This window comes from Zosterops lateralis (genome assembly GCF_965231275.1).
Source record: "Zosterops lateralis genome assembly, chromosome: 1".
NCBI lineage: Eukaryota > Metazoa > Chordata > Aves > Passeriformes > Zosteropidae > Zosterops > Zosterops lateralis.
This window is the reverse complement of record NC_139762.1, coordinates 147,334,283-147,362,051: the sequence shown is the minus strand read 5'-3', so window position 1 is coordinate 147,362,051 and position 27,769 is coordinate 147,334,283. Positions and strand designations below refer to the sequence as shown.

General features: G+C 42.5%; 1 protein-coding gene across 1 annotated transcript in view; it reads left to right on the top strand.

Annotated features, from left to right (window-relative positions):
* Nucleotides 1-14,531: 14,531 nt before the first annotated feature.
* The window catches only part of ENPP2 (ectonucleotide pyrophosphatase/phosphodiesterase 2), a 56,456-nt gene continuing 43,218 nt past the window's right edge, over nucleotides 14,532-27,769 (top strand). Inside the window, 8 exon segments of the mRNA XM_083860613.1 lie at nucleotides 14,532-14,736; nucleotides 14,738-14,836; nucleotides 15,139-15,241; nucleotides 20,900-21,055; nucleotides 23,080-23,205; nucleotides 25,235-25,295; nucleotides 26,558-26,655; nucleotides 27,645-27,724. Of these exon segments, the coding sequence (XP_083716739.1) occupies nucleotides 14,644-14,736; nucleotides 14,738-14,836; nucleotides 15,139-15,241; nucleotides 20,900-21,055; nucleotides 23,080-23,205; nucleotides 25,235-25,295; nucleotides 26,558-26,655; nucleotides 27,645-27,724 (816 nt within the window). The 5' untranslated portion in view covers nucleotides 14,532-14,643.

The following is a 27,769-nucleotide window of genomic DNA, read 5'->3' as shown; positions in this document are numbered from 1 at the left end:
CAAGTACATAAATATGAGTTTAGAACTCCTACATCACTTGGCTTTTGATTTATATTAAAATTTCCAGTGTCTGGAGCTTCACTGGTAATGTCCTGGGCTGAAAGGCAATCTGTCTCAATAAGGTTCCTGTTACCGGTATCTCTCCCTAAGCCTTTTTCTCCAGGGGAGATACATGGATTTCTTTAATCAGAGTAGTAACACTTCAAGCATCTGTATTTTTTCCATAACTCCCTATGCCACAACTGTAAAGTGCTGATTAGAGAGGTAAGTTGATAAGGAGCAATGAAACGCTGCATGCCTCATAGTTCCCCTGCTCATAATGGACTCATAATGATTTTGATTATTCTGATTTTGAAGTATTAGTCTTGGGTCCTTCTTTCAAGTTTCTTTTGCTTCTGATTTGCTTAGATTTTGACTGCGATTTGCTTCTAATTTCTGCTGATCTAGGCATGCTTCCTGCCAGCATGTGTCAGTGAGTGCTTGTGCACACTGTTCTTATTGCCACCACGTCTGTGATGGAAACTGAGCTCTGCAAGTGGAATTGGGACGCTGACTTGTCCAATAAAAAACAAAAAAGGGAAATAGGGCATCTCAGGGGTGTCAGGGTTCTGCCTAAAGTTTACAGGAGTGCTCCAGCCTTCCCCACTGGATGTGGGCTGAGGGCTGGCAGAGAGCAGTGGCTGTGCCTGGTAGATAGGGAGAGATATAGGGGGTTTGTCTGTACCTAAAAGAAAGCAAAGGTGACTTTGTGCCCCTAAGATTGGTTGCTCACAGAGGACCTGCTGTACCTGTTCAGGGACAAATAGAGACATTTTTAGATTAAGAGGTTCTCAGGAAGTGCAAGGCTGAAGAAATGTTTCATCCTAGGAGGCTGGCCTGTATAAGATGTTAAGAAAACTAAATAGTACTCTATTTGTGTGGTAATATTTATTCTACAAAATCTTAGCTTATTTCAGAGGTTGTAATATGAAGGTTAAACTATGAGTTTCATGTCACTGCAGCAAGGAGGTTTCCAATTATTCCTCAAGGATGCCAGCTGAGTTTGAATACCTGAGAGCCAAAGATATGTTAGCATCATTCTTGAAAGCTGGAGCTGTTCATAGCTGTGCCGGCACTGCAGCCTTTACCAAAGGATGCCAAATGAATCCTTTGACATTAGCTGAACTGGAAGTGGAGGTAATGGATATTTGTAAGGGATGAACGAAGTGCTGCATGAGACTGCCCTTGGCAGCACTGGTTGTCAGAATTCCCAAATTCCCATGTGCTATTGGAAGTGTTTATTTATGGCACTCCTCTCCACATTAATGGACCTCTTACAGAAGCACATCAAAACCTGATACTGCTGACACACCAGTAACACAAATTGGTTTTCAGGTGCTTACAAATCTGACAGCATCCTTGACCTTGCTGGATGAGGGGTTTTGAGTCTCCCAGCACAGGTGTCCCCATGCCACCCACGTCAGCCCAGCTGGGATTGCCCCCTCCCCTGCCCTCATCACAGGGTGAGATGACAACTGTGTTTTGTAGGGAGCCAGACCAAATGATCTCACAGGCTTTCTTTGTCTCAAAACCCGTGAAACTGTGTGTGCTCCACACAGTTAGAATAAAAGAGAACAGGGTCACTGTCATTTTGGTACACAAAAAAGACATAAATGTAGGAATAAATATGTATTGGCTCCATCACTACTGGAGAACTATTTTCCTATTGTGTGCAGTTATTTAAATTCCATGAGAAAGATTCAATGCTCTTTTGTCCTAGAAGGCTTCATGTTTCAAAACACTGAAGTGACAAATTGCTTAGAAGTTCTAGTTGATAGTGCTGTATGTGAAAAAAATGGATGAAAAAAGATTAAAAATACAAGATAATAGCAGGTATGCTCAGCTCCTGTCCTCTTGCCCTAAGCCAGACAGAACTTTTCTCCTATTGCAGATGGATTATATCCATGACTGGGAGTCCCTGTCTTCAGACACCTGCTCTTCTAAAACAGTTCCTAGTCAGATGTTTTCTTTTCCTTTCTTTGTGGGGCTTCATGCCCTCCATCCATACTGTTTTTCTTGTGAAGTAACTCAGTGGTCTTGTCTGAAAGCTTCCTCCTTTGTTTGTCTAACTTCAGCGTTTCTTGTAGACATTTTTACTAGAAATCTGTGTTGGGTTGGCCTTGTCTGGCCTTGTCTGGCCACTCTCTCATACCCCCTCCTCAACAGGGCAAGGGGAGAAGATAAAATGGAAAAGCTCATGGATAGAGATAAAAATAGGGAGATCACTTACCCAATTAGTGTCATGGGCAAAACAGACTCAGCTTGGTAAAAATTAATTCAATTTGTAGCTATTAAAATAGATGTAAATAGTGGGAAGCAAATTTAAAAAATCAAAACAGCACCTTTCTTTCCCCTTTTCCCAGTTCTTCTTTCCTGGTTCCTCCATCTCTCTCCACCATCCCAGGCAGCACTGAGGGGATGACTAGTCCATAAGAGCCCCTCTCTTGTGCTCCCTTGTGCTCACACATCTCCCTGCCCTGCTGTGGGGTCTTTTCAGGGGCCAGGGCCATGCAGGACAAACCTGCTCCTCTAAGGTATTTTCTGAGGGCTGCTCTGGAGCACCTCCTCCACTCCTTCCTCGGTGACCTTGGTGTCTGCTGAGCTTCTTCTCTTAATTTCCCTCTCACTCATCACTACTTGCACAGCACTTTTTACCCTTTTCTGTTTAGTTCTACCTGAGGCCATCTCAGCTTCATGAGGGGCTCCTGAGGGCCTCAGCTGTGTCTGGCTCTGTGTCTGTGGCAGCCCCAGCCTCTTCATATAATGCACTACTGCACGTGTTTCTGGATTCTCACCCTCTCTTCATCTGTTTCCATGTATTTTTTTGGCTAGGAAAAAATTTTAACCTGAAAGCCTTCTAGTTTTGAAGGCTTTGCTGTCGCTTAGCTCTTCTCCAGTTTTTTATCTTCCTTTTTTATTTTGAAAAAGTTCTTGGAAACCTATCCTTGTCCATAACCTAATTTTTTCCTCCCATGTCATCTGATGTATATACCTGCAGAAACACCACTGATGGGACACAGCCAGAGTTGTCCCTGCCATTCTTCTCCTGAAGCCCTCCCTGCTGCAGCACCTGCCTCCTGTCTCCAAATGTTTTATTCCCTTCACAGATTTCTGTTCCCTGCTGCCTGCTGTTAATGGCATGTTCAGCTGAGGTCCTGCCTCATACCTGTGGTGCTCAAAGAACTTGGGATATATGGATTGTCCTGGGTAATAGTGCTTTGTTCATGCAGGCTTTTTGATCTATACCAAATTTCAAGAATCTGGCTCTATACTGGCACATGTGGCAGTGGAGGTGGCTGCTGGGACACAGCAGGATGAGCTGCTGAGGCTGCCAGGCTACACATGCACTTAGCCATCATCTAGTTCCCAGACACATGATCCCTTGTGTTTACACACAAACCATCCCCCCAGGTCATTCTTTTGCCAGAAGTGGATAATTTGCAAGGGGGAAACATGTTAACCTGAAGAAAGGATGATTGTACTGCTCTGTTCATGCAATAGCAAAAGCTCTTAGAGGCAGCAAAGGCAGGACTTATGAAATGGGCTCCACAGGGGATCACTCCAGGTTGTGCAGAGAGCCCTTTGCTAATCTGGGACAGGATTGGAACACTTTCCTCAGCTGACAAAGCAGAGGGGAAGAATACAGCCCAGGGACATCTTATCTTACACCCTGAATTTTCAATTACTTGACTTCAGCAACTGAGCTCTGCAGAATTGTCCCAGAATGACTAATTTAAGTGCTAGTCCTTGAGGCAGGAGATTTTGATGCAGCAGAATGCACCAGCACTGATGACAAATAGCAGTAAAAAGGGCAAAGATGCTGAAGTAAATTCCAAGGCAGGAGTTACTATCCACAGGACATTTGTGGATTTGAACCTATTGCTGTATATTTCACCCTGGTTAAAAATATCTTAAGTAGTATACAGCTGTATGTCCCTAGCGCTATTGATGAATGTGACAACTTGAAAACCTTTTCTGGCCAGGAGAGTGTGATGGGAGAACAGGGGAATGGGACAAGGGCTATTGGAGCTGGGACAGGATGGTGGTGAGGAACCTGTGTTGTGGCAGCAGCTAAGGGGGACCAGCCCTGCACCAAAATCAATGTTGGAGCTACCAAAGGGGACAGGGAAACTCTGATTGCAACTGTCAGGACTGTAACATATCAGTGCCCCTCCAGCTTCACCAGCCCATGGTTTGGTGTGCAGCATTGGCCTCAGATCTGAGTGGGATGGTGGGAAATGGCACTCATCTGTATCAGGACCAGTAAAGGATGGCCAGTGCAATACTTAAACACTTCAAAGGCTGTATAAAGAGAAAATATGGCTTGGTTCAGCTATCTTTGGAGAAAGAAGAGTATGAGTTTGTGGCTGCAATCTGGTGCCTGCACCAGGTGACACTAGAAGAGAGGTATGGCTTCCTCAGTCATTTCAGGCATTCCTCAAAGGCTCTTTGCACACCCAAAATGAATTTTGGCTGGGACAATCATAAACATCCAGTGGATGAAAATATGGCCATTAATGAGGGTAAGAGAAAACATCCTGATTAAACAATATTTTGTAAATAATGAAGTTGCCATCACCTGCAAATGCTTGTTTTTATTTCTTTCCATGCTGAGGCTGAGCAGCTAAGGTGGCAGTGAAGACAATAGGCAAAGCCCAGAAAAGGTCACCCCTCCAGCTTGGACAGAGGGAATGCAGTAAGATGGGGTAAAATTCCCTTGGAGCTGATGACCCTTCATCCAGGAGGAATGTGAGAAGCCCTTAAGTGCCTTTTGGATATCCAGAATAAAAGGATTCCTTTCCCTGCTCAGGGGAACAGCATTTCTTTGTATATTCCTTGTAAATGACATGATTGTACCAGAGAATCTAAATCCTTGCTTACAGGAAACAACCTGAAGGGTCCCAATCTCAGCTGGCTGCCAAGTCCAAAAGCACTGGCTCGGGTTATTTGTGCTTGACTACATAAATTCAGTGCACCTAAAGACACTCTACTGTTTTGACATTCCCTAACAAATAATGGACCTGTGCAGCAGAATACAACTGAAAGAGCATTAGCAGTAGGGCTGAGATCACAAGCATGTTTTCCTCCTTGCAAACACCACAACAGCAGGAACGAAAAGGAGATTCCCTTTTGGAGTCTCCAAAGCTCTGTTCTCCTAATATATTTTGTCTCTTTTAACCCTCAACACTAAGATGTCCTTTTCTGCCCTCCTGTTGCTCTGCCAAGCCAGCCCAGCATTCCCCACAAATGGCAGGAGATGGCTGTGACAGCTGTGGGATATTGGGTACCCTCCATCTACTGTGCTGTCCTGGCAGTTGCTGTTGGCAGCATTGAGCCTGGTTTGTGTATTGAATCTGCCACTTCTCCAGAAGTTTCTCGTGTCTCTCTCCTGTGCCTTCTGTTCTGCAGTCTGACTGTGCTTCCACCTGCCCTTATACAACGGGGTTTGGAGTTTGGCTGGTTTGTTTATTCATAATGTATCACAGCAGGAAGCAACAAAGTTTTTCCTAGTGGCTTTTTTTTTTTTTTTTTAAATTCAGGACCTTCCAAAACCATGCTGGAATTATCTGCAGTATCTGCAGAATCAAGCAGATGCTTCAGCAGGCTTAGACTCCCAGCAAATAGGAGTATGGACATGAGGTTATAGTCCCACATCCATTTTCAAACCAGTTTTCATGGCTAAAGCTACCACAGAGGAAGTTTGTGCTCCTGCTCTGTCTTGGTGCAAAGGGAACTCAGTTTGCACAGGGGTGGGGGTGCTCCTCCTCTGACTTCACCTGTCACCTGAACATATTGCTGCTCCCTGGCTCTTTCCATCATCCATCCTGGCTTCTTTGCCCAAAGTGTGTTGTTTTGTTTTTTTTCTAAAGGTGGTTTAATCATAGTGTTCCTCCTCTCCTTAAAGATTAAAATGTTGAGCTGCACACCTGAGCAGGGACCACAGGCACTGGAGGCCCTCCCTGCAGCTGGCAAAAGAGTTGTCCCTGCTCTCTTCACGAGAGAAACCGTTTACAGACGTGTTTTTTACATGGGTTGGATCAGAAGTTGTCATCAAAGTTGTTTGGTTTCAGTGCCTTGGAGAAGGGTTAGCCATGGACAGTGAAAAGATAATAAATTAAATAGTTTTGCAGGCTCTCTGTGGATGCCCAAGAACATCTGTCTCTGCCACAGAAATCTTCAACAAGTAAAATTTTAAGCTGGTTTCAGTCCTGTCTGCTGTGAAAAGGACATTTACCAGGGTGGGGATCCTTCTCTGAAGGCTGAGCAAAGTAGAGCTGCTGCTGGTCTACAGCAGTCAGCAATCACTATACCAATGAATTGTTTCTTTCTGAAAGTCTTGTTTTGCTAAATAAAGAGAAACAAAATATTAGTTAATCAAAACTTAAATCAGTAAGATTATTTGCTTTAAACTAATGAAGAAATCTCTTAATATTTAAGTGACCTGAGTTCCCTTGCAGTTTACTTGTTTAATCCATTAGAAAAAACACTTAATTCCTTTCCAAAGTTTTACGCTGAGAAAGTGAAATAGTATTTGCCTAAAACCCCCTGATAATCCTTATGCAAACCCATGCAGTTGCATATTTTTGATTACTAGCCTTTTTCTTCATTATTTTTATATTGCATTCCTGTAGACTTTGAAATTTATTCAGTTACACATTATTATATGGGTTTAAAAAAAAAAATCAGCAATGGATCACATTGTTTTGTTGTTGAAATGTTGCTTATACTTTGCTCCCCCGTAGAAAACAGGGAGTACTGTTCCAACAGGATGTTTTTCCCTTTATACTTACATTTGTTATCTTTGCACTCAGCTGAAATCAGAAAAAAAAAAAAAAAGTGACCTTAGGCTGAACTTGTGGTGACATGTTTCGACTCAGGAAAATTTGTGATGCTTGGAAAGTGGCCCATCTGTCCGAAATGACCCAAAAAGCAGGACGCGATTGTTTTACGCTTTTGTGCTTTGCCATTCCAACAGGCAGCAGCAGATGCCTATTAAGCAAAGCAGGGTGTTCAGGGAATGCTGCGGTGACACCACTCCCCTGGGAGCAGAGGGAGTGTGGGGAGAGCAGAGCTGGTCCCTGCCTGCTCCCTGCTCCTCTGCCCATGGATGCTCCTCAGTGACAGTGTCCAGCTGGGGCTGGGAGCAGCAGCAGTTTGCAGGGCAGGAAACTCATCCAACTGTAAAACTTGCCAAAGGAAGGGAAGTTTTTAACCTGTTTTGATTTGCAGTGTATCTCTAAAAATGGTTGGGTGAGAGGATGGAAGAGACAGCGAAGACTTGCCAGTCTGCCAGGGCTGGTAGACATTTGGTATGTGGATTCTATTTCCTGGGTTTATTTCTGTTCTGAAAGAAAAGGGCAGAAAAGCCGGTTATTTCCAAGGTATTGAAATATCTCACCCCTCTCCACAGCTAGGGATAGCTTAAAAAGATGTGTCTTTCAAATATGAGATAAATCAGTACACCCAGAAAAGGGGTGCAGATGGGATTAAGTTTGTTAACATGTGAGCTGTGTCCCCATTTTATCCATTTTTCTATGAACAAAAGCCTGGACAGTTCCTGTTGTATCCTCTGCCACATAAATGTTCATGTGGCCAGTGAATCACATCAGGCAGTTTAAGCAGTGTTTAATAATGGTTGTTTTTCTCTTTAAGAAGACATCTCTTCTTGATCAGCTGTTCTAATTTCTTCAAAATTTCCTACTCTTTGTGCTGGCCTGATTGCATTTAGTGATGTAGACCTGCAGTCCTTATGCAAATAAAACAGATCTGATTGAGTCAGGCTCATGCTCCTGTGAAGTCTGTTCAAGCCCCAGAAGGCCCTCAGATATCTTTTTGTTTTGTTTTTGTTTTTTGTTTTTATAACTGCAACACTGCCAAGGTCTCTTCTATGTTCATGCATTTATTTACCATGCCAAAAAACAAAAGCTTTCATAGGTGGAAACTCACATCACTATAACAGCAGTCAATTTTTCAGCCTTAGATGACTCTTATACATAGAACAAGGAGGAAAATGTGCCCACCTGAAGGCATATGCCTACTTGTGTGGGAATCCTTTGTTTCCAGCCTGACCCTGCTTTGATCTTTCTGCAGAAGTATTGATGCTGCAAAGCACGTCCAAAGCCTCAGCTGCAGGCAAGTTGAGAACAATATTCCTAGGGACGTATCACTTTAAACTGAAATCAAATAGGATTTTGCTGTTTTGAAAATATCACTGAGGTTTTTTTAGATTAACTAGGAGAAAGATATTAATTAAAATATTTCTTTTTTGATCCAAGTGCTGAAAACATGAAAAAAAAAAAAAAAGTATTTCAAACAAACAGAAAGTCTTGTTTGCAAAGAAAACAAAGTAAACAGTATTAATTATATCCACATTTTACTTGTAGGGGAGAGACTAGCACTTAGAAATTTTTTAATCATATCCAAGCCTTGACCTTGAAAATGTGCCAAAATAGAGTCTGAGCTGAGGGTAAATGTAATCAAGTCAGAGAGATATGTTACAGGCCTATTGTAGAAGTCCTCACAAGAAGTTTTATATACCCAGGAGATTCAAAGCTAATATTCTACTGAGAAAGTTTGAACATGGTAAAGGATGCACATAGAAACTACAAAGAGAAACTAGAAATATTATTTGAAGCTTAGAAAACCTGCTTTTTACATCTTTAAGCAGCTTTCCCATCCTTGTGGGGTTTTGTTGTTGTTGGGTTTTTTATGTGTTTATTTTTTGTTTGTTTGTTTGTTTTTCTTTTTGCTGTTGTTTTTGCTGTTGGTTTGTTTTGTTTGTTAGTTTTTGGTTTGGTTGGGTTCTTTTCTCATTTAGCTTTAATTCATTATTTTAAAGGGGCTATGATTTTTTGTCGGATGTAATAGGTTGTATCACTTGTAAAATTCAAATAAATTAACACTGATTGTGTGTGGCATATACAAGGTACCATGCAAGGCCCTTGAAACGTCCAGACTGCTGTCTGGGAGGGGTAGGTGGGTGGATTTCACACCACTGAAATCCACAGCTCTTTGAAAAAGACCGATGCAAACCTGTAAATGGGCATCTGTGACACTCATACCAAGCAATGGAAAACAAGAGTGAGGAAGACCTGAATACACAGCCTTTTTTGGGCTGTGCTAAAAACACATACGGGTCCTGCAGGTCCATGTTTCACTCCTTCATATTCTCCCTGAAGACTTTTCATCACAGAGCAGTTTTTATTCTGCAGTTACTAGAATTTTCATACATGACTATCTTAAGAAATATGATTCTCAGTGCTTTTTAGTGAAGTACTTGGGCTGTTTCATAACAGTCATGTTGTCCAGAAACTGAATTGGGTATATGTTAGTTTCTTTGAAGATGAGGAAGGCATAGATATTGGACTGGTGTTAACGCTGCTGCTGTGAGAAGCGAGTTTGCAGTGAGAGCTGTAATACCCTGTGCTGGAGTGGCTGGTGTATTAGCTGTGGTACTGCTGGGACAGAGAGAGATGAGCATTCAGGCACCCAAAGCTTTCTCCAGGTCACTGAAGACTCCTCTCCTCTTTCCAGCTGTCCTGCTAAAAGACGTAACATTGCTTATAAACCTTGTTCTGCCTGTATGCCACCACAAATGGTGATTGTGTGTGGGGGGTGCACTTGGGCTAAGACCCCTCCACAGGGATCACAGGCAGCTTCTGGAGCTGCAGTGCTGTCACCAAATCCACAATCCTCACTGAACTGCTGATGCTGTTGTACCTGATGTGCAGTGTTTATTTCTCCACTGCATTATGCCCTCCTTTTTCTCACCAGGCTGCTCAGCAGCATATCAGTCGTTATCCCAGTGAGTATACAAATGTTTTACATCAGTAAAATGGACTTGGGTCCTCTCCTGGCCAGTGGTTTCTCTTGTGTCTCTGGGTAGGCAGGACTCAGTTTCAGACAGGCATGAACCCACTCTGGCTGTGTTTTGAGCAGGACACGTACATGAGGGTGAGGTGAGGTGAGGAGGGGAGGGGAGCAACATGCTCTGCTGCTCGACGTGCTTTGCTGGTGGTTCTCAGCGAGTTTGGGCTGTATCTGGGTGCTCTCCCCGCAGCCCTGTGAACCCTGCAGGGTTATATAGGGTGCTCAAAAATGCTGATGGGCCTATATGTGCCTAAGGCACTTCGTGCTTCAGAAACTGGGCTGCAGCAAACTGCAATTTTGAAGACTTTAATTTGTCCATGATTGTCCCTGAGGGTCTGGCACTGCTTTATGGATCTTTCTGTCCAAGAAAGTCATCCTCAGCACAGCCCTTCAGGGCACCAGGCACTATGATTTGCATACCATTCCCCTCGGGGCAGTGATGAGCAGACAGATAATTGAAGACTGGTGGTGTTTTGAGAAACTGCGGTGAGGAGGGTGTACTTTCATGTCAGCACAGCCTGGTTTGTGGGACTCCCCAGGCTCAGGGGGTAGCAGAGGGCATAGTGGTGCAGCTCCTCAGCTGTCAGTCTTATGCCTTCTGAAGTTCCACCTGAATGTGAGGAAGAACTCATTTACTGTGAGAGTGACTGAGCACTGGAACAAGGTACCCAGAGGCTGTGGAGTCTCCCTCCCTGGGTATCTCTCAGAGAGATATCTCTGGATATCTCTCACTGTCCTTAGAAATGTGCTTTAGGGAATCCTGTTTGATCAGGGAGGTTGGACTAGATAAACTCCAGTGGTTCCTTCCAACTTTAACCATTCTCTGAGTCTGTACTGAAAACGAGCTTTAAAATCTTTTATACACAGAAATCAGCCCTACTTGATATGTTGTTCTCTTCGATTTTGTTTAGATTCAGGGTGTGTTCAGGAAGGTACTCAACTCTTCCCAAGCTTGCTCTAGCTGCTGGAAGTTCATTTGTTTTCCCAGTCTTGTACCTGAGTACAACCACGGTTGATGTGGATACTACTTGAATTTCTATAGTTTGTCAAAAGGTTTTTTCCCTTAAAATTGTTATTTTGTGCACTCAACTGACTGTTTTTCTTGGCCACAACTATATGTGGATGCTGTGTTTGGGAGGATGAGAGCTCTGAGACACTACAGAGAAGTCCTTCACCTTTCTGTCTTTCATGTTGCTATCAACTCTACTGGAAGCTTTCACTCTGGTCCCCCAGTCACCTGATGCATCCAGTGCAAAGCTGACAGGAATAGCTAAAAAGGCTCATTTTATTGGAGTCTGCTCCATCCACTGACTCAGCCAGTATACTTGAATTCTCTGCATTCCTTTTCTCATTAGAAAAACTGCTCAAGAAAAATGAGTTTTATATAAGACTCTAAGTACTGCCTTGCTTATATTAACTCTATGGAAGAGCCTTTGATACCATTTCCCATAGCATTCTTCTGGAGAAATTGGCTATTCATGAGCTGGATGGGTGCCCTCTTCACTGGATTAAAAAAACTGGCTGGTTGGCTGGGCCCAGAGAGTGCTGATAGAGTTAAACCCAGTTGGTGTCCAGTCCCCAGGGCTCAGTACCGGGATCAGTTCTTCATTAATATCTTTAATGATGATCTGGATGAGGGCATTGAGGGGACCCTCTGCCAGTTTGTGGCCCAGCAGAAAAGGACCTGGGAGTGGCTGAACACGAGCCAGTTTTTGCCCAGGTAGCCAAGGTGGCCAGTGGCATCCTGGTCTGGATCAGAGACAGCATGGCCAGCAGGGCAGTGACCTGGCACTTGGGCTGAATGCCACACACCTTGAATCCTGGGTTCAGTTTTGGGCCCCTCACTTCAAACAGGAGGGTCTGGAGCATGTCCAGAGGGGGGAAACAAAGCTGGAGAAGGGTCTGGAGCACAGATGAGGAGAAACTGAGAGAGCTGGGGATGCTCAGCCTGGAGAAAACGAGGCTCAAGGAAGATCTTATCCCTCTTTACAACTGCCTGAAAGGAGGCTGTAGCCAAGTGGAGTTTGGTCTCTTCTTCCAAGTAATGCATAACAGGATGAGACAAAATGGCCTCAGGTTGGGAGGTTTAGACTGGATATTAGGAAAAATTTCTTCACAGAAAATGTTGTCAAACTGCCCAGGGAATCTGGTGGAGTCACTATCCCTGGAGGTATTTAAAAGACGTTTAGGTGTGGCACTTAGGGACGTGGTTTAGTGGTGGACATGGGGTTGGACTCAGTGATCTTAATGCATTTTTCCAACCTAAACGATTCTGTGAATGTTTATAACTAGAAATGTCACAGCACCAACGTCTCCTGTGAGGCGCCATCTGCTGCCTCGTTGTAAGCTTTGCATCCCGTGTTAAATAATCATCCAAGTCTGAGAGGCCAATTTTTATGCACAAAAACTGAGGAAGAGGCATTTCATATTCTGACCATTTTGTTAAAATTCCTTTTTAATGTGTTTCATTTAAGCCTTAAAATTTCCAGTGAATTGCTGAATTCGTTGGGCCAGGAATACATTATTTCAGCTTCAGTCCTTTCTTTTCTGATTACTAAAATGGCAATTAGATGCTGAAAAAATTAGTTGCCGCTGATCCCAACAGTGAAATTTTTCCTGAACAAAATCATTAGACCTTGTTTATGCTAATAAGTTCCTTTTGAATCTGTGGGATAGCTTCAGGCACAATCCTTGTGACAAAAAGAACATTGTGCATCTGACTGTGTTCAGTTCAGAGCTACTGGAAAATGTGTCTTACATAACACAGATGAAAAAGATTAGCAGTTTCAGAGTCATCATCTATAGTTCTAAGGGACATTACAAAGGAGGTTAGTTAATTCAATGCACTTGTAACATAGACTAGGAAACATAAAATGAGCTCTTCCATTCATGTAAAATTGTGAGGTTTACAAGCTCCAGAGATGTTACATGGATGGAAGAATGAAATATGTATGTTTAAATTGGTAAAAGTAATTCATAATGCTGTATTTTTTGGTTTAATTTGTTGAGAGTTTTTTTTCTGAATGGCTATTTTTAACACATGAAGGAACTTTCTTTCAAAAAAACCCTGAGGACCCGTGTTAGGAAGATAAGCAGGAACAGCAAAGGCCCAGAAATTCAGATCATCTCAGAGACCTCAAGTATTGCTTTGGGCACACAAAACTGGCCACCTGATTTGAAAAGTCTGTTGTGTTTTGTGAGTCCCTTGGTGATCCGAAGGTCCTAGCCTGGAGGAGAGCTTGGAGCTGCTGACTCCCATATTTTGCCTCTGAAATAATGAACTTCATTAGTTAAGATACATAGGCAACACCATTGAGCAATTTTATTTGCGACACTAGGTTTGCCTTCTGCTGCAGTCACACACTGCTGTACTCACCTACTGTTTGGGGATGGACTCATTTAACCACAGGATATACCAGAGACTAAGGGTGAAGAATTTTATAGGAACAGCTATTAAAACCTTTGATGATTACTTTTATTTAGACCTCTATGCACAGCTTTTTGCTAGAAAAATAGTGCCTATTGCAACCTATTTTCTTTTCAGCTCAGCTAGTGATAAAGTGAACATTAGAAGATGGGTCTTGAATTCAGTGTCTCAATTTGTGCAAGGAAAAGGAACACAATGTCCTGGTGTAGGAATTTTCAAGCTAATTACATTGCCTTGAGCCTTGCAATGCAAAGTTGCAGCTGCACAATGGAGCCACTTTCTGTTAAGAAACTGCATAAAAAAGGATCAGGTCCTAGCAAAGGCTGGCAGGCTGACACTTGGGAGGCAAAGAGAAGGGATTTTTAGACTCTGTCCTGTAAAGCTACACGGTGGGGGAGTTATTTCAGCACGTAAAAGTTACCTCTAAACAAAGTTCAAAATTGTATGTATTTAATACTGCAAAATATTTTAAAGAAAACTGTGCTGTGTCTTTCAATGCCAGTATAGAATATGGGACAGGTCCCCAGGGAAGCTCAGTCCACCCGAGGGCTCACAAACCTTGACTCTGTCCCTTTAAATGTAATTGTTAGTAAACAGTTTCATGAAAGAAGCTTTCATCAGAGAAAAAAAAAAAAAAAGTGGTAAATAACTTGCCCTGGCAAATAATATTTAAGCCACCGATCTGAAAGGTAATTCTGTTCAGCATTATCATTTGCTTTGTAAATAAAAGCGCTTATCCAAACAGCCACGCTTTCTGTTGTTGATGAAAATGGGGAAATGCGGGGCAGAGGGAACGTGCCACTTCCCTTCCTCTCTGGAAGTCTGGGGTTTCCAGCTATTCAGAGGAGACTGCCCGTGTTCCCATCGATAGGAGCCCTGCCCGGCCAGGGCAGCTCGGCAGAAATGCCCCTGCCCCCCGCTCTGACGGTGTCTCCAGTTTGGAGCTGCCCCGGTGGCCCAGCGGGGATCCCGGGGAGCCTGAGGGGAAGGAGCCGGCTTTGGGCACTCCCCAAAAACCCCAAAAACCCCAAAGGTGCCGAGCCCCCCGCGCCGCCACACCTGAGCCCGGGACATCCCGCAGCCCCCCGCTCCTCTCCCGGCCACATGGAGACGCATTTGGTTTCTCTTTTAAGCACGTTACTTTAGCGAGGAGAATAAAAGGAGCAGGAGCAGCTCTTGGCACAAGGCGGCCCCGCTCTGCCAGAGGAAACCACATAAAAGCGGCGGGTGCGCGCTTGGGGGGAGGGCGCAGCCCGCGGTGATGCCTGGAGCTTCTCGCACTCGGAGCTGCGATTTGTGAGTGAAACATGATGAAATCACCCCCTGGACAAATCACACGAGCCTGTCAACCTCACCAGGTGGGATTACTCGTAGCTAATAGCCCGAACTCCCCGAGCAAACCAGAGCTCCGCGCTCGCTATACAAAAAGGCGGCGGTGCGGCGCAGGCTGTTCAAGAATCCCCTGGTATGGCTAAGCGGGGCTGCGCCCACTCGCACCAGGTAGGGGAGGAGAGGAGAGCAGCCTGGTTGTTTTTAGAGGCGGAGTAGCCGGTCTCTCCTGAATAAGGTCCTACAAAAAGGAGCGTTTCAGCTTCAGCAAGAGATGTTTTATTCATAAAGCCCTTTCTGGTTTGTGTTCCTCTCCGGCGGTGACGCTGTCAGCTGTGCTCCAGTGATGGGAACTGCGCTGCCGGGGAGCTCCAATGTACTGGGGACCATCCCTGCCCTTTGTGCACAATGCTCCTGGTGCAAAAGTTCTGCTGCTTGCACGGTTTGCTAACTTTGCTGTTTTGCTTTTGCAGGTTATATCCTTATTTGCTTTTGCCTTTGGAGTAAATGTCTGCATGGGATTTACGGCAAATCGATTTAGGAGATCTGAAGAATGGGATGAGGGCCCAGCCTCAGGTACAGTAACAGACATAAATTGTACATATACCATATACCCTTATGTTATGGACTGTGGTTAGAAACCATTCCTACTCTGTAACAGTAGTTTGCTTGTTCCTTTTCCCTCTAGGATATAGAGAAGAATAAATAACTCACTGAGCCCGAGTCAGTTGACCTTTGGGACTCACCTATAGGTCTCCTATTTACTTAAACTTTTGCTCTGTGTGCATGTGACTATGGAAAATTTAGCTTATTTTAGGACTGAGCGCTGTCAGTCTCGCAGAGATCGGTCTCATCAGCTCCTGGAGTGTTTGCAGTGTTTTGTACTCTGCCTGGCTTCCTCCTGGCGCTGAGAGAAACCCCCCGATGGCTTTAAGGGTGGTGGGTTTATTTTGGTAGCCATTGAAGCGGTTTCTAGAAACTTGATTAATGCTTTCAAGAGGCAGTGGTGAGAAAAGCTTTTGGGATTTCTGCGGCTCCTGAGGTCATGCTGGTTTGTGAACAGTAGACGGCAGACATCTGACGGCGGAGAGGGCTGGGAGAGGAGAGCAGGTGTTCCTGCAGATGTGCTGTCACCGAGTCCTCTGCTTTTCTTACGCCTTCTGCTGTTTTGTCTTTGAAAGACAGCGAGAACATGCCACAGGAGGAACTGTAATTTGTGTTGTGGGGCGGTGTAGGGTTCTGTGAGCTCAAGCATAGTCCAGATGGAAAAATGTATGAACCCAACAACTAGCCTTTTTTTATTCAAGAAAAAGCAGGCTTGACTTGTGTCTCTGTTCCTTTGGCAGGAGAAAGGAAACTTGTGGTCATTGACTTAGAAGCTGGTTAACTGAAGTGAAAGGGTTTCATTTGCAATGCCTGTCTGTAATGATAGCCTGTGAATTTTAATTATAAAATCGTTTGCCGTGGCCAGAGTTTGTTGTGTTCCTGGTAGTGTATCTATGTCCTCCTGTCCTCTCTCCTTGAGGAATTGGTGTCTAATTACAGCCACTATCAGGGCTGCTGGTCGCTGAGTAGAGGCATTTTAGATAATGAAGAAGATAGTGGCTGTTGCTTTTGATCTTTTTACCAGTAAAAAAGAATGCTTGAAAAATTATTTTTTAAAAATCTTCTAGGATGTTAACTGTAGAACAGATGTGTAGTGGGTGTAGTAGGGGTGGGAAGGATTTGCATTTCAAGTGCTCAACACCTCAGTGCCAGTTGCTTTTGCTGGTGACTGTCTAGGATAAGGCTCAGCTGGTTTTTACTGGAGACTCAGAGTTCTGATATTGGTGTCCCATTGCTGCTGATCAGTCCCAACTCTGCTGAGCCAGCCAGTACTGTTCAACACCTCCAGGGCTGGGAATAGTAGCTGTGTGCTCCTTCCAATAACCAGAGGATTAGCTCAGCATTCCATAAAAGTAGGAAGAAACACATGATTTCACGAAAAGGGCAGGAGATGGGGGGTACTTTTGGAAATCTATTGAAAATTTGCTCGCAGGTGGGATTGACCCAGCACCTGGCATTGAACTAGTCCAGTCAAGGGTGTGATAATGAGAGACATTTCTGGGTTTATGTAGCTTGGTTACTTTTATTGCAGGAGAAAAAAATATGATAGTAAAGCATAAAGGAGGATAGTTACAGTAAAGTATAGATAGTAAAATATTTCACTGGAGGTGTGCAGGTTTTTTAGCAAACTGAAAGCACTGTGATCAAAGAACCTACTTAGTCACTCTTAATTGCATGACTTCTAATTATACTTCATTAGAAAAGCAGTCCAACAAATTATCCAGAAAAAAAGATTGGTATAAATTCTTTTTCAACTTCAGTATTCTTTAGCTTATTTGCTCCCAAGTGCCTTGATGTTGAGAATTCATTATTTTATATTGACAAAACACTTTCTTGACCAAACATTATTGTAGAAACCAATTAGTTCTCCAGAGGTATGCCATGATTGTAAGCAAATTTTTGTTTTCATTTAGCATAAAACTCTGCTGTGAGCCAAAAACATTGCAGTTTTTTCCTAGTGCCTTGGAAATGCATGCCAAAGTACCACCACAATGGCTAAAACACCCCTTCTTGTTTTATTTTTACAGTGTACACATCTATGTCTTTATACACTTGAGATGGTGAATATTTGTACCCAACAAATTATTTAATTGAAATAAATTTTTACTTGATATTTTAAGAGACAATAGAGAACCAAAACTCACACTTTTCCTTAACTTTGCCTTTGTAAATCACTTGCTTTATGAATTTCTTAGCCATCTTTTTAAGCACCTTCAGGGAAGACGGCCTTAGTAATCTCTAGAAGCATGGTTCTTGGTTGCAGTAGGATAACTTGTTTTGGAAGGGGAAATGCTGTGATTTTTCTATCCTCACTGTAGCTTTAAGCATGCCATTAAAAATGGAGTCACACATTTCTGCTGTTGAAATACTTGTATTTTTTCCTTTATCTGACTTTTCATTTGGATTTATCTCATTGCAAAAATGGAAAGCAAGTTCATAATAGGAGTATCATCTAGCAGAAGTAGTGCTCCAGATGTTTTAAGTATTTGATTGTTCCATATGGGATCCAAAATGGCAAATTTTTTACTAGGGTAGTCTCTGTCTTATAAAGACTCTGTAGGCATGCCTGTATTGTGTAGTCCTGTTTTAAACACTACTGCAAATAAATGGATTCTATTATTTTTAAACCTTGTAATCAGACAGAATCAATAGTTTGATATGGCACTTTCTAAGATAAATATAACAGCCTTAAAATAGAAATGTAACAACTTCCTTGGACTGAATCACAAAGGCACTATTGCCCTATTAGCTTTGCTCTCTAACCTATGACATGGAAGACAATTAGATGGCTGTTTTGAACTTAGTGGCAATAAAAGGAATGTATGGAAAACAATGTGAAAGGCTTTATGTATGAAATAGGGAAGGATCTTCAGGCTGAGGTCCCTGTGCCTGCTGCACCATCTGACTGCAGGAGCTGTGGAGGAATTTTGTAAAGTATTTTAAACTGTCTAAGTTTGTTCTGTACAGGGATTTCTGCTAATTTGAAAGTGCTCACCAAGGAGAGAGCTCCTGATGATATATTTTCAAACTATTTTGCATGCACCAGTACCTGTGTCATGGCATTGTGCACGACCTGCAGCATGGTCTGGCTGCAAAGGCAAGGTCAAGCATGAGAAACAAAGGAGTGATCTTAATGTAGTTGGAGAAATTCAGCAAGTTTTCTTTTATGCTGTGCTGTGGAAAATGTCCTACATTGACTGAGGGCGTGTCACCTGAATTTGCTAAGTAATTTGGGATAATTGGCTACATCACTAATGAGGTGGTTGTCAAGAGATGTCAAAAAATTAGACAAGGTAGGTGGGCTAGAAGGGATGTTGAACAGCTGTGTAGACCTTCATATCCCATGGCCTAGTCAGTTGTTACAGAAATGCTTCTGACAGATCTTGGTCTAGCCCTTCTTCAAAATCTTCAAGCTCTGAGATTGCACAGTTTCTGTGGGCTGTTTGTTTGGGTGGTTTCGTGGTATAAATGAGCTGCTCTTTACAACAGCTCATTCCTTGAACTGCAGTTAACTGTCTCTCAAGTAATCTGCAGTCAGATTTACACCTTCTCTTTCCTAAACACGTGTTGATGTGTTGGTTTTGGGTTTTTCTGCCCTTCTGACAAGAGCTCCCTCTCAGCCCTTTGAAATGAAAAAGGTGATGCCCGGGGTGAGGTTTATATGCTGGTATGTAGTACCTTCTAATACCTTTGATTTGCAGCTTACTGGATCTGTGATTATATATTACCTAGCTTCCAAAAGAGAAAGTAGTGGAAGAGGTTAAATAACATGAAAATATGTTTTGGTAATAGATTTTCAGAAGCATTTGATAGGAAGCAGCTGTCACCAAAGTAAAGACCAAACTTCATAACTCTGAAAATTTGAGTGTTAACATGATTTGAAACAATTTTCATGTGATTAATTTCTAATACAGCTTTGTGACCTACTCATGTAAGCAAAGAAAATACTGATCTGTGTATTGCCAGCATAGATGCACAGTGTCTATCTCCTTGGAATTTCAGATGGCCAAAATACTAATGGCTCACTAAGAATATGCTTGCAGGGTATATACCTACAGAGTGAACTTCACTGTGTGTATAGTGTTACTCACCCTGAGTGCTGCTGGCCTGATTGAAATACAACCTCACAAAAACAGAAAGATGGAGTTGTCTGCTCCTACCTTTTCCAGCAGTTATATGAGTGTGCCTTGACATTGCTGTGAGCCACGACTACAACCACAGTACATTTGGGTTTCTCACCTATGATCTTGCTGTAGCACTGATTTTTTGACAGGTTTACTCCCTGAAGTGGTTTGTGCTGGTGTCCAGTCAGTGCCACTCCTAGGGAAGTGGTGGAGCAGTAGTGGTTGGGATGAGAGCTGGTGAGACATCAGCTGCTACAGTGTCACCTCCAAACTCCCCCTTCATCATCTTTTCCATCCATTCTCATAGTGTTCAGTTAATGCCATCTTATTTGGGAAGAGATTTCCCTTCAGTTTATGTGGAAACTAAACTTTCAGCTATGTAGAAGTGTAGGGGGAAAAGTACATAAGAAAATATCAGAGCAACTATTTCCCAAAAGTGCCATTGCGTCAGTCCTCTAAAAGTCATACTGCTAATCATGGGGAGGTTTGCCAAACCCAAAACCAAACCATAGCTTACAAGAAAACAAAACACAAGACAATTTCGAGTACTTAATTTTTATAGGTCTCTCAAGGAACAAAAGGCATTGTGAAATTTTCCTTGGAACACCTCTGCATTTAAAGGATAGCATACATTCCTTAATTTATTTCATAAAATACAATTAACTCTACAGCACACAGTTTTCCTGCTTCATATGAGCTGCTATGTAGGATTCTCCTACAAGAAAAACTTTTAAAATATATAAAGTGTATACAATAGTAAGTTTTGAGAAAAGAGCCGACATATATCATCTTTGACATTAAGGGCCCTTACTAATAAATAGATTATTGAAGTCTAATACATTATTCATGGTTTGCAGACTGGCAGTCCTCCATTTACTTTTACACATAATAATTATGGATTTCTTAAATACTTATGTCTTTTTAAAGTTTTTATAATTTGGTGCAGAAGCCCATCAAAAAAGCCTTGCTTTATTTCTCTTATAATTTATAGAGCATTTTAAAGTTTTCTTTCACGCTTCACATTGATTTGACACCTTCCAGTGTAGCAAACCAAGTCCTGCTGTCTGCATGTAGATTAATTGGAGTCCTTTCCTATGTAAACTGCCCAGCCAGCCATGAAAATGTCACTTGGTTTCTGAAAACAAAGACCTGCTTCTGTGGAATAGCTGCAGCTCCTAGAATGGGGCCTTGGAGACTTCAATATATTTCTGCTAATGATCTCTTGATTGTTACAGAGGTAAAGCCAGGGCTGTTTCTTTGCAGGATGTTATCACAGCATGCTGCTTCCTTTTTTTTTTTTTTTTTTTCCCCAAAAAGAACAACTTTTTGGAATTTGTTCTTTTCTTTGTTTCATTTCTTCAAGCAATTCTTCTGCTCTCCTTGCTCCCTTCCCTTTCTCAGAGCAAACATCCAAGGTCTTGCTCATTCAAGTGGCTCAGGGCTGAGCCGCCTGTCCCATCACTGCCGGCCTGACAGATATTACCCTGTTTCTTGTTCCACACAGTCCTGTCAGATTCCCCCTGGATCAATACCTCTGGCTCCTGCAAAAACAGATGCTTTGAACTTCAAGAGGCAGAGCCTCCTGGCTGCCGCTGTGACAACCTGTGCAAGAGCTACAACAGCTGCTGCTTCGACTTTGATGAGCTGTGCTTAAAGACAGGTATGGTGGGTCTCCTGTCCTGCACTGCCAGGTGCTGCTGACACCTGGGCTCTGCCAGTGGTCAGGACCTGCTTGATAAACCAGCACTCTTTGGCATAACCTGCACCTCCTCCTCACCTTGCCTTGGCTGGGCAGGCTCAGCTCAGCCCGAAATGCAGCCCGTGTTTCCTTGCAAGGAGCAGTAGGAATGTGCACCTATCGCTTCTTACTGTGGGGGCAGGAAAAGCAGGGTCCTCTCCATACCACATAGAAAGGCAGATCTGCCAAGACTAAATGAAGAACAATAATCAGTGTTCAGGCACCAGTCTGACCTCTAGTTTACAATCTAAAAGCCATGGTAGAAACCGGACATTGGCCATTTTTTGTCGGCCATCCTTTTTCATCCTAACTGGTAACTTAATATTGGAACAATTCAGGTTCACTTGAGAGGGTGCCTTGGAAGCTGGAATCATTGATGGGGTGCAGGTCCTCTTTGAGCAGGGGACAGCCAGGGCTTGCTACCCAGACCCTGATTTCCAGGTGTTAGGATGCATATTACTGCAGGGGTAGAAACATTTGACTTCAATTCATTGGACCCTGGGGGACAGAAATATAGCAATAAATTCACTTTCTTTTTTTGGCTTTTTTTTTCCATGAGTCATAGGCAAGGAAAACTTCAAAGAGGGACATGAGTAATATTTTACTTCTTAGCATAGTGAATTTAAATTATTAGTTGTACCCATCTCCTTCATTGTTTGCACAGTGGTCAGGGTTGACACAGGTGCCTTTTATTTTTGCCACTGAACTTTTTCCTGCTTTGTTGAAGTATTACACTTACTAAGCAGCCAGAATAAAAGCGTAATGATTTAAAATATCATTGCCCATGGATGTGCCATGCTTGAAAGTCCTGACTTCCTCTGTTCTTTTTATGATTATATAGTTTTTATAGTTTGGTATCAAAAAAGAGTGAGCTAATCCATGAAAAACAGGTTTGGTTCCAGGCCAGAAGTTTCTTCTGAATTTTAGGCTGACACTGTTCTTCCCCTGCTATACATGGCTGCAGAATGAGAGGCTCTTTTTTGAAGACTTCCAGTATGATGTCTGCTACCAAAGGGCAGAATTTCCGTTCCTCACCCTCCTGTCCACAGCAGACACAATATGTTCACATATGCATATGGATACCTGTATAGCCCCTGGGACTGTTGTGCTAATGGTCATATACTCCCACAGGCATTTATTCAGGCAATTATCACATGTGTGATCTGTAAATATTACATACTTACAAAAGAAACTCCAAATGAAACAGAAAAGGAGATAAAAGACATTGCTTTGATGTGTGATTTTTTTACTGGATGCATGTTGTCTAAAGTGATTTTTATAGTTTCTTGGGTGGGGCTTATTGTGGAGAGCCATATGTTTAAAAACATAAGCCCTGTTCCAAAGCAATGCACTATCCTCGAGAGAGCACCTAATTTAGACAGGCCAGATCTTAAATTAATTTGCAAGATGAGAAAAGATTTTCACAGCAGCTGTGCCACGCTTTTCATTGAGGAACAGCTCGTTTCTTCATATCTTTGAGGTTGATGCTGGATCTGCACTATGGATGAGGAGCTGATGGTGGGAGTAAGGCTTCACTTTGCATTGACATAGTCTCTATTCTGCTTTCTTATTTTCTACGGATTGAACAGGGGACTGAAGAAGTTGTGAAGAAAAGCAAAATTACTGAAGAAACAGCAGAATTATTAGTTTGCGCTTTAGGTTCCACCATTTATCTGTGAAGATCCTTTTTTGTCTTTTCCTTTCCACACTTTCTCTGGCATTCAGATTGTACAAAGCCTGGAATACAACACATGAGGGTAGCAGAAATACTCACACCGGTGTTGGTGGAGGAGCCCTCCCGCACTTGCAAGCCACAAGGGTCCTTTTTGTTTCTGGTTGACATACCTATTTTAAAGACTAGAGTGGGTTTTTTCATTATAGCGTGAAGGAATACTTTTTGTTTTGATTACAATCTCTCATTCTTGCTTATATTGTGAATGTTTTAGCTCGGGGCTGGGAGTGTACCAAAGATCGCTGTGGAGAAACCAGGAATGATGACAATGCTTGTCACTGCTCTGAAGACTGCTTAAGTAGAGGAGATTGTTGTACTAATTACCAAGTCGTTTGCAAAGGTACGTCTTTGGTCTTTCTAACTCTTTTCTTTCCAAATTAAGTAGAAGACAAGGTAAAGAGTTTTGATCCAGAAGAGGAAACTCTCCTTGTTTTGCTTTGATTTTTTTTTTTTTTTTTCTTTAAAGGTGGTGGGGGAAGTGGGGAATTGCGTTTGCAATTTTCTGGGCACTAGCAGAGGTAAATAATACGTTGAAGGACGTTATCTTTGCCTGTAGAGATAATGGTAGAAAGAGAAGAGGTGGAGGTGAATGAAGAAGAGTTTAAAGCAAAGCTCTGAAGTGTTCAAGATGCGTTAGTCTGCATCAGAGGGAGTGCAGGGATATCTAATGATCTCAGGAGGAACATTCCTAGATAGGTTATCTCTGTCCCAAAGACCTCTCTCCACCCCCACCTCAAAAGCTTCTGCTCGAACTACTTGGCCTGATATCTGTAGGCTTTGTTTCTTGTGGAAGAGGAGTTGCAAGAGTCCAAGGGCTGTTACTCCAGGTGCGTGTCCTGGTCTTCAGATGACCGTGACACACCGTGGCTGCAGAACAGCCTGCACTGCTTGGTGGTGGATGGGTTTTGAAGACTTTATTTTCATCCACTGCTCTGCTCTGCTCTTTTAGAGCGTATCCTGCCTGTCTAGTGTGTCTGCCATTCACAGCAGGTCTTCTGATCCTTGGTAATGAGGTCTACAGATTTTTGCTTTTGTGTCTCACCTAGTTCTTTTTCTTCATTCGTTAACTTTACTGGGGCAAGGGTTACAGTTTGAAATTGTTTCACCATTTTGGACAAATGCATATGTTCAAAAAATTATGATAGTCCAGATCCATCCATACACTGAAAATGGGCCTTTTTGTTTACTTGGATTTTGCTATTGGGAATCCAAATGAAATATGTATTTTCCAACAAATTCCTGTAGATTGCCCTTCCACTTCCCAAAGAAAGCAGAAGGTGAGACCACTTAAATACTGGTATAGTTTCCAGTTCCTGCCTTTTTTTGTGATCTTCCTGTCACAAGGGTCAAGACAGAGGAATTTGTATATCTCCAGCTCTAATGTACATAATCTTTGGTTAATTGGGTAACAACAAACTATCTCAACGACCCTGGAACTCTGACAGGACTACACTTTATGTGAGAACAGTGTTTCCTCTTTATTCATGCCTTTGCCTATCTGAGGATAGTGTGTTTGTTTTTTCTTTTTCCTTGGAAATTGTCCCTCCACCTCCTGTCATGGTCAGTTGGAATTGCTGCAGCACACATTTCCTGCAGGTCTTTTCAATGAAGGTTTTAGTTTTGTTCTTTTAATTGAATTGCAGTTTTTTTAATAGTGCCAGGTTCAGGAAGTAGGCTTGTTAGTTAATAATTTGGGCTTTTTTACAATTGACCTGTAAAAGTGCAAGTCATGAGCCACTATATAGACAGCATTCAGCTGTGAAAACCTTAAGAAAATAGTTGATTACACCAAGCAGTTTTAACTAATCTAAGTCTGAAAGAGTATTTAATGTTTTTTTTTTTAGCTGGAGTCTCACCTGATCCATGAGCTGATCACCCCTCTAAACCAGCTGGAAACTATTTAGAGTTGTTTTTCTTCCCCAGAATGAATTTTGTTTTGGGCCTTTAGCCAGGTGAATCAGCTCGTGGAGCCATCAGAACTGATGGGAGGAGGGTGGGAATTCACAGCCAGAAGCAGCACTACCTGTTTTTGACAGATCGAAAATAAAAAAAAATTAAAATAGATGACCACTGTGTCTAAAGCATGACCACTGTCTCCTGCGGTCAAAAGGACACTTTTAACTCCAGTTTTAAGAGCTGCTTGTGAAAAAGTGCCAGTTTGGATATTTTTGTTGAATAGAATATAACCAGATCACTTCTTCAGCTTTGTGAAGAGGTATTCTCATTATGCATGGGAAGTATGACAAGGCAGTCCATTAACTGGAGCTAGACTTTCTTGTTTTAATACATATTTTCTGTAAAACCTGTAGCTGTATCCACAGATTCTGTATTTTTTATTTTTTTAAACTCCAATGTGACTTTTCTGGTAGGAGAAACCCACTGGGTGGATGATGACTGTGAAGAGATAAAGGCTCCTGAATGTCCAGCAGGGTAAGTGTTTTGCTCGCACCTGGAAAAGTAAATGCGGCAAAGCCAGTGGTCCCCAGCTCTGCCTTGGACCTCTGCCCACCACGTTTCTGCACTGGCTCTGTCATGCAGGCTGAGTGACTGTGGGTTGGATGCTTTTCTTGGGCTTCACCATTTTCATGGGCTTCACCATGGGCTCATAATACTGTACTGCATTTGCCTTTATTTAGGCTTGTAATATTGTCATGCATTTGCCTTTGAGCTGCTGTGTGAGTAGTGGTGGATGATGTTTGGGTTTGAACTCTTGGTCTTTAGTCACATGCTGCTGGGTTTGCCTGCTTCACTTACATGCATAGGGAAGGTAGCCAGACTCCTCAAAAGCCAGTGGAAAGGCCTAGGGTGTTCTGCTTTCAGTAAAATTGAGGTTAAGCCATACATGAACACAAGTCTGGCCATTTCTTTTTTTGAATGGAATTTTGTACTTCTAGCACTGTGTTCTTAAATGAAAGGATTTCTAGACTTCAGGGGAGTACTGGCTTGACTTAGTGAGGAATTTGAGCACATGAGTAACATGTAGAAAGTAACTTTTGAAACCATTTGCCTTACTATTATCCCTAAAGGTAAGCATCTGCTCGGGTGCTGTGTTGGGTTGCAGCTCAGCCTGTGCTGTTAGGGGCATAGTTTGGAGATGCTTCTCCTGGTGACAGTGACAGCTGCTAACCCCTGCAGCAGATGCCATTTAAAGCCCAGAGTTGTCCATCCATGATGTGTTATCTACCTGCTTGGACTTGACTTTCTGTAGCAGTAGTTAATTCAAAAAGTAATAAAGTAATGTGAAATACCGTCATCTTTAGTATGTTAGAATGAACTGTGCCTCGTAGAGCATATGCCAAATGCCTCGTGGACTTCTGTTTGAGAAAGACCAATTGTCGTGAGACTTGTGGTTTTTAATTAGAGATTATGTGCTGGGCTAGGTATTTGAGCATGGCAAATTTCCTTCTCGATCATCTTCTTGAAGCATTTGCCTTTATGGGTTTTTAGCTGCTCAGAGAGGATGTCTTTTATCTTGGATATCAGTCCTTGAGCACTGTCAGTGAGCACTGGCTGTTACTAAATGTGAGGATTATCAGTTTCTCTTGGTCTGTTAAGTATGTAAAAGACTATAGGTATATAGTTTAAACAGTAACTGAACTTCTGGATTTCTGGAGGCTCAGTGAGCAAGTGGAAATTTAAAAAAACTAAAATTTTGAAATGCTGCTTTATATTCCTGCTGCTTTTGCCTTCAGCTTTGTTCGTCCTCCTTTGATCATCTTTTCTGTTGATGGTTTCCGTGCATCATATATGAAGAAAGGGAACAAGGTCATGCCCAATATTGAAAAACTGAGTGAGTACATCTATTTTCTGTCAATAAATGAAAGACAGTCTCTTGCAGCCCAATTGCTTTCATTGTTTGTTGAGCAGCAGAAGGGTCAGCATAGAGGTGAACTGGCAGAAGTTCCCTTTAAATTGGGTGATATCAACTGGTGACTTGAAGGCATCCCTGAATAATGCAACACACAGCTGCTGCTTTGGGAAATGCTGCTCAGAATCAGTGACCTCTTGGTTTTGTCAGCAAAGTTCATCTTTAGTACATGATACATAGTCTCATGCCTGCTTATAGGCTAGTTGGGAAGTGCCCATGAAATTTTCCACTTGATTCAGAAATGCCAGAGGTATGGATAAGTAGCTGCAGAATCTGTACTTGGATGCCTGAAAACATGCCCTGCACTCACCTTCCTGGGCATAGACGTCCCTCTGGGTTTGTGCAGGACCAGGTGCACTGCATATCTGAGCCACTCTGTATTGCATGGTAGTTTGTGTGTTGAAATGTGTTGAGGTTTTTTTCCCCTCTGTGTATGCTGGCCCTCATATTTGTGTAGCCAACTATGGTTGGGTTCAGTGGTCTTGAAAGTCTTTTCCAGCCTAAATAATTCTGTGATGGGGGAGCTGAGGCTGCAAAGCTCAGTGTGAAACTGCAGCTTTGGTGTATTTATTACTTAAAATAAACCTGTGTTTTCTCATGTTGCTTTACTTAACAAGAGACTTCTAATGACTCTGGATGGAGACTAGCTCAGGGAAAAAAATCAGTTTATGGGAATATAGCCGGTTCTGTAGTCATCTAGATGCATTATTTCAATTGTTAGTTGTGAAGTACAAAGAGTACATTTGCTACTGCCCTTACTGCTGACTGCTCTTAAGCAGCAGAAAGTTCATTTAAATTAGTTAAAATTTAACTAGTTTCTGCATAATTTTGAATCACAGAAATAACCTTTCTGGTTTTCCTTTTCATGTCTTAATGACTTTGCCTCCTCATGTTTGCATTTGATTTTTCAGGATCTTGTGGAACACATTCTCCTTACATGCGACCTGTTTACCCTACAAAAACATTCCCCAACTTGTACACTCTTGCTACTGTAAGTCCCAGGAAGGATTTTTTAATGCTAAAATGTTGCACTGGA